General features: G+C 37.8%; 1 protein-coding gene across 1 annotated transcript; it reads left to right on the top strand.

The window, feature by feature from the left end:
• The first annotated feature begins 8,794 nt into the window (after positions 1-8,794).
• LOC149199042 (cysteine-rich repeat secretory protein 38-like) lies at positions 8,795-9,517 on the top strand. The gene has a single exon (XM_089400438.1). It carries the CDS (start codon positions 8,795-8,797, stop codon positions 9,515-9,517), a length of 723 nt encoding a protein of 240 aa, XP_089256564.1.
• Positions 9,518-10,537: the final 1,020 nt, after the last annotated feature.

Here is a 10,537-nt window from a genome sequence, read left to right as displayed (position 1 = left end):
GACAATGGAGGTGAATATTGCAGCAAAGAGTTTGATAGGTATTGTTCAGAGCATGGAATTCGCGGAGAGAAGACAGTTCCAAGAACACCACAAGAAAATGGTGTGTCAGAAAGGATGAACAAAACAATCATGGAGCATGCAAGATTGCATTTACAATTTTGGGCAGATGTTGTAGATATTGTTGTTTATCTAATAAATAGAGGGCCTTCAAGTTCCTTGGATGGTGGTGTTCCATGGACAGGTAAAAAGGTAAACTACTCCTTTTTAAAGCCTTTTGGTTGTGAGGCCTTTGTCCATATTAATAAAGAAAATAGAACAAAACTTGAGGCAAAGTCAAAGAAATGTATCTTTATTGGATATGGTGTTAATGGTTTTGGTTATCGCTTATATGATTATGAAAATCAAAAAATCATTAGGAGTAGAGATGTAATATTCAATGAAATGGTCTTGTACAAGAATCAGTTGCAGGAAAAGAAACAAGAAAAAGAAAACAAGGAATACATAGTTCTTGATGAGATCACTGAAAAAGTAAAGGTGCCTGAAAATAATAATAATCAACAACCACAACAACAACAACCACCACCACAACAACAACCACCCTAAACACCTAAAAGTGGTCTTGGAAGATCTACCAGGATAAGTATACCCCTTGAACTATACTCTCCTTCATTATATTATTTATTGTTGACTGATTCTGGTGAACCCGAATGTTATGAAGAATAAATGCAGGTTGAAAGCAGGAATAAGTGGGAGCTAGCCATGGAAGAAGAGATGGACTCCTTAATGCATAACCAGACTTGGGACTTAGTCAGGTTGCCTGCAAGTAATACTACATTGCAGAATAAATGGGTTTACAGGTTGAAGGAAGAAGATGGAGAAAAAAAGAGGTACAAAGCTAGACTTGTGGTGAAGGGGTTTGCACAAAAGAAAGGTATTGATTTTGATGAAATATTTTTCTCCTGTCGTTAAAATGACTTCAATCAGAACTATTAAGTCTAGTAGCAGTTGAAGCTTTGCATCTTGAGTAGTTAGATGTAAAGACAACCTTTCTCCATGGGGATTTGGAGGAAGAGATATATATGTAGCAGCCACAAGGATATGAAGTGAAATGGAAGGAGAAATTAGTGTGCAAGTTGAAGAAGAGCTTGTATGGCTTAAAACAGGCTGCAAGGCAGTGGTATCTAAAATTTGACAAGTTTATGTCTGAACAAGGTTATACTGGATGTCACTCTAATCATTGTGTTTATCTACAAAAGAAAAATGATGGCATCTATATTATATTGTTATTGTATGTAGATGACATGCTTGTCGTAGGGTCTAACATGTAGGAAATAAATGTGCTCAAAAGAAAATTGGCAAATTCATTTGCAATGAAGGATTTGGGAGCTATAAAACAAATCCTTGGTATGAGAATAACTAGAGACAGGAAAAATCGTAAATTAACATTGTCTCAGAATGAGTACATACAAAAGGTGTTGAAAAGATTTAATATGCAAAATGCAAAACCAATTAGTACACCTTTTGCTAGCCATTTCAAACTTAGTAAGGAAATTTGTCGAAAGACCCAAGAAGACATGGATTATATCTCTAAAGTTCCATATGCATCAGTAGTTGGAAGCTTAATGTATGCAATGGTCTGCACAAGGCCTGATATTGCACATATAGTGGGAGTTGTAAGTAGGTACATGAACAATCCAGGAAAGGAACATTGGATGGAAGTGAAATGGATTCTCAGATATTTGAAAGGTACCACAAATCAAGCATTATGCTTTGGTGGTTCAAACATTTCTCTCCAGGGATATGTTGATGCAGATATGGCAGGTGACAGAGATAATAGGAGGAGCACTACAGGATATGTATTCACTGTAGGTGGAACAACTGTCAGTTGGGTTTCAAAAATCCAAAGTTTTGTTGCACTTTCAACAATAGAAGCAGAGTATGTTGCTGCTACAGAGGCTAGTAAAGAAATGATTTGGTTACAAAGGTTTAAGGGTGAATTGGGTAAGGAGCATGATATGGGCACATTATACAGTGATAGCCAAAGTGCCATTCATCTTGCAAAGAACTCAACATTTCATTGCAGGACTAAACACATATAGCTCAAGTACCATTCCATATGATCAGTGTTGGAAGATGGAGAGTTGAAGCTGGAAAAGATACACACTAACTAGAATCCTACATATATGCTAATAAAAGTTGTAACCAGGGAGAAACTGAGAAGATGCTCTGTTTCAATTGGTCTTCAAGGATGATGATGAAGATGAGAAACAACCCAGTCCAAAGAGGAGTCATTGTCCAGCAAATGAAGCAGCGGTGGAGTTGCTACAATCATTCTCCAAGTGGGAGATTGTTGGGTGTGGAGCATGATTGTTCAAAGGTCTTTGTTTAAGCTGGATGTATACCCCAGGAAGTTTGTACAACCCTCCATGAGGGTTCAGGGGGCCGATCCCCATCGGCTGGGGGGTACTGGGGCCAGCGGTCCCCTGGCAGGGGTTTTGGGGGCAGCGCCCCTGAAGCTAAAAATAGATGTAAAATTGCCTTGTAAAAGTATAGTAATTTCTAGTCAATCTGAGCCGTTCATTAGGTGGATGATCTGATGGTAGAACTTATGTTTAGTTTAGGGTTTTTTGCCCTAGAAGGCAACCCCTCTCTTTGTATGAGGGCATTGTATTTTTGAGGCTGTGTAATAGATGTGTATTCTCTGAGTGAGAAACAGAGAGGTGAGACTGAGAGAGAAAACAGAGGATATTACAGCAGATCTACTGTAGGTTGTGTCTCTTCATTTTCCTGGATAATAGAAAGGAAGGACTAGCTGTTCAGGGTGGACATAGCCCAAACTGGGTGAACCACATATATCTATGTCTCTCTAGTTTTATGCATTTTCTGTGTTTATATTTATGTAATATTCTATGTGTTCCATTGCTCTGTAATATATAATTTTCTAACAAGAAAGACTTCTAACTTGAATTTCTCCAACTAATTAATTTAAATTTAATTAATTAATTATTTCCAAGTAGTTGTTAAGACTAAATTTGATTTTAATTCACAGTTTAATTCAAGGACAAATTAAATTGGAATATTCTTGTTGCCATATTACAACAGTTGGGTCCTATGAGGATTAACTACTATCATTTATACATTTGGCACCATCTTCTATTACCATTTAGAAATCAGTTATGGGAAATTCTCTGTTGTGTAATCTTGTGCCCTACAATATGTACATGTACAACATGGATTAGGAAAAGCTCATGCAAGGTGTCCTTATTGTCCATAATTACAACACACAAGAGGTCCTCAACCTCTTCCAAATCCTTCTCTTCCTCTAATTAGTCCTCTTAGAACTCTAGTTGTCATTCCCTATTCTTGTCTAGGCTGATTATATTTTCCAATCTAACTATATCATGGATGGTTAAAGCCTCTCATTGCATCTTAAGTTCCTTTTGGTCCCTATACCCTAAATGAATCAAATGTACATTTGTGCAACAATTCTAATGTGTGAAAATGTTGGATATCATGCGACACCGATTTGCAAAAGTCACAAAATAAAGTTCATGCATTCACCTCATACTTATACATGTTCGAACAATTCTATGGGGTGTAACCCCATACTCGTCAAACTTCACACCACATTCCTCTACCCTACGCAAGAGGATTAGCTACATCGGTTCCCATATAGTATATCATCAACTTGCAGTCATTTATGTGGTGACATTTTTTCCTACACATAATACATCACACTTCCTCTCACTTCTCTTTCCCCTTAGTTAGACCCTATAGCTGAAGAGTCAATGCCACCAGTTGAGATTTCACCTGTGCAATACCACAATTTTCTCTACTCCCTACTGGAGAAGCGTCCATTTTCAACACAAATTCTAATGTCTTCAACTATGAATTGATTCTTTATTGTGTTAATGGTATCCTAATATTAAGAATTAAACTAGAAATGAACCATTATTTATGTTACACATCCAAATGTCAATCGTCAGCCTATCCTTCAAGATCATAAAACTTTGGTCGAAATCCCATACCAACTCGCTTGAACCATGCTTTGTCTCCCTCTAGTTAGTAATGCATTGGGAATCATATTTCGACTTCTGAAATTATCTGATTAATGGTTAAATTTCATTTAGCATCGTGGCATGTCCAGTTAGAGTCGCACACTTGTACTTCATGTACCATGTCAACGTATTTTCCCTAAAGGAAGCCTCTAACTGTGCAATCTTTATTTCCTCATCTAGAACCTATTTTTCTATCCAAACAACCCCACAAACAAATAATGTTTTCTCTAGATTTTCATTCCTAACACCATGAAACATAAACATCCTCAATTTGATACCTATCATCATACTCTGCACAATACTCCTTGATGAAGTACTTCTATTCACACCTACTGTGCCACTAGAAAATTGTGCACTTCTCCATGCACTAGACTAAACTTGCACACTCTGCGACACTCCACATACTATTTGACTAACTCCACTGCTACTAATACCTCCACCCTCTTTACTATGATTACCTTCTACACTATTAGTTAGAACATGTTGAGTACTTGCCTCTAATTTGTAGATGCGGGTGGGGTCATCGGTTCGACACCAAGCATGGTATGATTCTACTGTCTAGGGTTCAAAAAATCCATTCTGCATGGACATAACTTCTCTTCTTCCTCCACTTTTTTGCGTGGGGTACCGAACTATGTTCCTTCATAGCTTTGATCACTTGCACTACTCCTTATCCTATAGTAGCCTTTTCTTGCCCCTCTTCTTGGGATCCTCCTTACAGTGGGCATCAACGCTAACTAACCTCCTCCCACGTTACTTCATCAAAACCTCCATCCACTCCTCAATGTTCCACCCTCCATATATTCTATCTTCATCTTACATCATCACATTCACATCTGTAATCTTGTACCTACCTTCAATCTCCACCATAGTATTTTTTTTTATTCTTCCATCTCTCCTTGGCTTCGATTACACCCTAGTTCTCCTCCACTTTCCCCTTGGTGCACGATTAGTCTAACTGCTCATGTTGTCTGACTTAAAGGATATAACTCTATGGTCACATAATAGCATTTTAATGGGTAATGGTAGTGACTGTATGAATCTACCTTGCGGACCCTTCAGGAATTTCCTTTGCAACACACTATAGGATATTGTCGTTTCCACTCCGAATTCCATAATATAACCTTCTTGTACACTCTCAAAACATAAATTGACAACATGTGAGATCTTGTTACTTACCACTTGCAACTAACACATCCTCTGGAGTCCACTATCTTGGTCCATTATGGCAATAATTTGGATTATTTTCCTTCAGTCGCTAAACCCACTCTATCAAAATATTTGGGAATTCTCCAAATAAAGCCTCATGAATTTCAGTAAATATATGTTTCTTCAAGCTTTTCTCTGTGCTGAGTCTCCTACCTCCAATTTATTTTGCTGCAAATTCATGCTCCTTGTTCTTAAGCCATTGAGTAATTTCCTCCTTGGTGGGATTCCACGGTTTCCACATATTTGTCGCAAAATAATCCCATCGTACATTGATCATGGTCCTCACAGTGGAACCATTTGTTGGCATTCGAAATTATGACAGACCCCAAATTGCATTTTTCAGCTAACAAACTTGCTCAACACTAGACCTTTTGGCATCACCCACAAAGTGTATGAAGCTTCACTCGAGGTGTTATGGGGGACTGTTAGAACCAGGTTTCCTGAGTCATATGAGATTATTGTCACTCAACGACATAGGAGGTAATCTTACAACACAGGGTTCTAGACACCTATCAAACAAACACTTAACAACTATTTTGCAACTATGCGTCATACGAGCTTCACATGTTCTTACACAAGCTAGTTAATGCACTATTAAGTACCCACAATGGTATTACGATCAAGACATTTCGATTCCTTCAAAAACCTCTTTAACAACATCTACGCAACTCATCATTCGATAAACATAGGATTAATGTGATAAAGCTATACTAATGATATTAATTATCTTAGTCGTACAAAATATTAAGAAATATTGGTTCTACTCTATACCATTATACAATCAATGAATAGAAAACAATATTCAAGAACATAATATATTTATACACCAATGCACATGGGTAAATCCATTGTTCTTTCCATTACTTTAACATAAGCAAAACAGGCGCAACGTGCTACAATGAAAGTCATTAAAAACTCATCTCACCAACCTTCAATATATACTCATGACACAATACAACAATTATTACATTGTAAGAAAAAACACCCTTAACTCTACTACAAACTTCTTTCTTTGCACATAGGTTGGAAAATAGCTACAAGCACACAAATGACTACCCTATAGAATTATAATCACTATAATAGAAAAGCACAATCTCAACAACTCTTCCTTGTCCTTCGCCTAACCCTCGAACTATCTCGGGCAAGTCCTCTTATTGATCCTTCATAGCTTCTCGGTCCTCCTCAGCATGCTTCTCTTCCCGAGTTCCTTCATTTTGCAAATATCTCCAACTTCCTCTACCACTACAACCTTCCTCTCCTTCACGCATCATCCCCAAAATCCTAACTACAAAATTTATTCGCACGCATCCTCGCTTGATGGACGTTTCCATCCTCTTCATGTGGTGCCTATATGCCATGTATCTCTCTTTTGCACCAATCCTACTATTGCGCATTAGATACTTGACTCGTGCACCAGTGTATCCCATGCAAACCCCTGTACTAACACTTAAAAAAAATTCAAAAAAAATTTAGCCTCCCACACTAGGTGACAAAAGGTGACTAAGAAACATAGGATCATCTTAGTTATATGAACATCAGTTCTAAGACAGAGGACTTGGGCATTTATAGAAAATTATATGTTTGGAATAGAATCAAATGACATGATGGGGTAGGGAGGATGCCTAGAAGGGGAAACTACTCCTTTAACGTTTGCATTGATCATCTTTTCTCTTATCTGTAGAGAGAGAGCCTTCCACTACTCTTCTAGTGACTCTTTGTCCAACATTTGGATAGTTGTCCTATGTGGAAATGACAACATATCTGCAATGGCATTTAGTGTTATTTTGATGACTTCCTTTTCTCCTTGAGAAGAGATGATAACTCTTTGATTTGGCAACTATGCGCTGACACTCTCGAATATCATTTACGGGAAGTCATACACTTGTGCAAGCACTGGTAGGACCAAGTTTTATTCAGATAGCTTGTTGTGGTCTCCTATTATATCAAAGATATTCTATACCAATTAGATATCCTTTCTTACATTATAAGTAGTTATGATAGGGTCCCAAACATTGGCATCCTGATCACTTGGAACTTGTGGTGTTGCCATTGGAAATGTGGGATTGCTGAAAATGAGATTAGTTGACTAAGATGGAGTAAGGACAAAATTGAGATTCGCGAGTAAGATTTAGTATCCAATGAATAAGTGCCACATAGCTAAACAAGCTTGATCGGTGAGATGGAAGAAAACTAACTCAAGATGAAGAGTTCAATCTCTTGCAAAGGGAACAAAGTGAAAGAACAAGTGAAAGCATCCTCCGACTTGCTGAGGGTGAGTTAATGAGTGATCGAGACGTCATCCCAAATTCCACCACTAATATTAAAATTTTGTTATATATATATATATAACGACAGGTAAAAACAATTTTCTCCTTAGAAATTAATATATATGAGCTGTGGAGCACCTAAGCGTTGACTAAATAGCTATGCCCGCGTTCGAGTCGCCTTAAATATATATATTATTTTTCTCAATGGTAAATTAGTCAAGTGTTAGCTCTACGGGTAAACACAATTTTATCCTTAGAAATTAATATATATGAACTGTGGAACAGCTCAGCGTTGACTAAATAGCTGTGTCGAGTCGCCTTAAATATATATATTTTTTTCTCAATGGTAAATTAGTCAAGCGTTAGCTCTACGGGTAAACACAATTTTCTCCTTAGAAATTAATATATATGAACTGTGGAACAGGTCAACGTTGACTATATATATATATATATCAATGGTAAATTAGTCTGCGTCTGCGTTATTCTAGATGTTGAAATCAGAGAAATCAAAACAACCACTAGGGTGTCCCACATTTCCATAAATATTTTAAATTACAACCGCAAAGACTTGGACTTGGACTTTGGGAATTATTGAAAGTCATGATAAAGATGAGCTTGGAAATTTGGATGGGTGCATTAGTGAAAAGCATCATAGCAGGGAACCAAAAATGGCGCAGCTTGACCAGGGGTACTCAAAAGTCATCATTTTAGGTGAGCGATGCGTGAATTCGGCGAAGCATCATAGGTATAGTTTCCATTAAATATTGCAATTACAAAGACTTTGACTTGGACTTTGGTGATCATTCAAAGTCGTCGAGTTACATGACAAAGATGAATCGCATTATAGCACGGAACCAGAGACGGTCCAGCTTGACAAGCGGTACTCAAAAGTCGTCATTTTGGGTGAGCGATGCATTCGGCGAAGCATCAGAGGTGTAGTTTCTATTAAATCCAGTGAAACATCAAAGATATGGCTTCCATCAGTTTATTTGTTTTGCATTGTTTCATAATATTGGTTCTGGGCACTGTGGGCAGACATACTGATCTCATCAATGCGAACAGAATTTTCAAACATGGTGCATGCTTCTATCCATTAAGCCTACGTATCTGTGCAGAGTAAATTAGAGTTTTGAGGATCATTAATATTGGCACATCCTTGTGCTCTAGGCTCTCCACTCTCCGTTGGCCATGTCGATCCTGCATAATAAAGTCTCATGGTTGACTCTGCTCGTGATCCAAACTATTAAACTATTCGGCAGAATGGTAATTCTTTTGATGATCAATATTCCTCATTCACAGATTTTCCAGGCACAACTGTTTATGTGCCACCACAATTTTAACTATACAGAAGGCAGTATGTTCAAGGCAAATCTGAATACAGTCATGAATAGTCTTATCAAATATACGTTACAAATAGGGTTTAACACATCTATGTATGGCCAAAGTCGGGGAGACGCAACAGTCGAGCAATGCTACAATTGTTCACAAGAGGCAAACACTACACTTCGACAAAATTGTGGGAATGCCCATGGTGGTTTAATTTGGTTTACTTACTGCTTTTTACGTTACGAGAACTATAATTTCATTGGACAATTGGATACTAATGATGCATGGTATACTTACATTGGGAATGTCACAAGAGCTAATGTCTTTAATCAGGCTCTTGATGGACTATTCACCAAGTTTTTATCTGAAGCAACGTCTGGATCTAAATTATATGCCTCTGGAACAACCAGAGACTCTTTGTTTCGAGAGATTTACGCTATGGTCCAGTGCACCAGAGATATATCTATTGATAGCTTCTCATCATGTCTGTCACGACAAATAGGTTATATTTTTGCAACTTACAGTGGAAGTCAAGGAGCTCAGTCTTTAACGGGAAGCTGCAGAGTTCGCTATGAAATCTATAGTTTCTTTAAGTCGATTTCGTCACCACCCCCTGCGGAAGCGCCAGTTAATATGCCAGTGGCTAATACACGATAGAATCATAGCAAACCATCCAGTAGTAGTACGCAGTGTTGGTGTACATGCAGTTAGACTAGCTGTAGACTAGCTGTGTTGGTGTACATGCACCTAGATTAGGTCCAGTTAACTCATTGCTTGCATGCATGTGGCACATAAGCACACTTAGCTTTAGTTAGCTTTAGTTATTGCATGCACAACTAAGCTTAACTTAGTTGCTTTTGTGTATTTATTCTAAACCTCATAATGTAGAATTTACTTTTCATTCTTTTCTCAATCTTTCTCCTTGCCTTGCAAGCTTGTTATTGTTTTGCAGATCTAGATCTATCTGTGTTTCTCAAAATCTTACATGGTATCAGAGCACAGGGATTTGTAAATCAGTGCACAAGCAATTTATTTGCAGGTTCAGAAGATTGAAGCAACAACAAAGAATGGAGTCTAAATTGGAGTTTCCACAATCGGCAATTCTCACTCCATATAACTATTTCGAATGGAAGCCAAAGATTCAACTTCATCTCAGAAGTAGAGGCTTATTTCGAATAACCATGGAAACGGAAGTTGAACCAACATCGGCAGTGGAGAAATCAAGATATTTCAATCGCATGGACGAGGCCTTCGGCATCCTATGTTTATCTATTTCTCCAGAACTGCTATTTCATGTTGAATCATGTTCAACTCCAAATCAGGTATGGAAAATTTTGGAAGAATTGTTTGGAAAACAAGATGAAATGCAAGGTCACATTCTCGAAAATGAGTTAAACTCATTAGATCCGAGAAACTTTGAGAACATTCAAGATTTTTTCACAAGGTATAAAGCTTTGTTGGTGCAGCTGAAAGGATGCGGGATCGACAAATCCAAGCAAGGAAAGCAATTGATTCTTTCCATTTTATCAAAACTTGGTCCAGAGTATGCAGTATTCGTCTCTACATTCCACACAGTCAGATCTGCAACTGGTGCAGATTGGAAGATGCCCTCGCTGGATTCTTTTATTCAGTCCTTGATGCATGAGCAAGATAAGCTCATCAAAATGGGCACACTTA

Source organism: Pinus tabuliformis, chromosome 2_1, assembly GCF_031772625.1.
Source record: "Pinus tabuliformis cultivar Carrire ecotype Pingquan chromosome 2_1, CPIR1, whole genome shotgun sequence".
NCBI classification, from domain to species: domain Eukaryota; kingdom Viridiplantae; phylum Streptophyta; class Pinopsida; order Pinales; family Pinaceae; genus Pinus; species Pinus tabuliformis.
The sequence above is the reverse complement of the archived record's forward strand: the minus strand, read 5'-3'. Positions and strand labels throughout refer to the sequence as shown.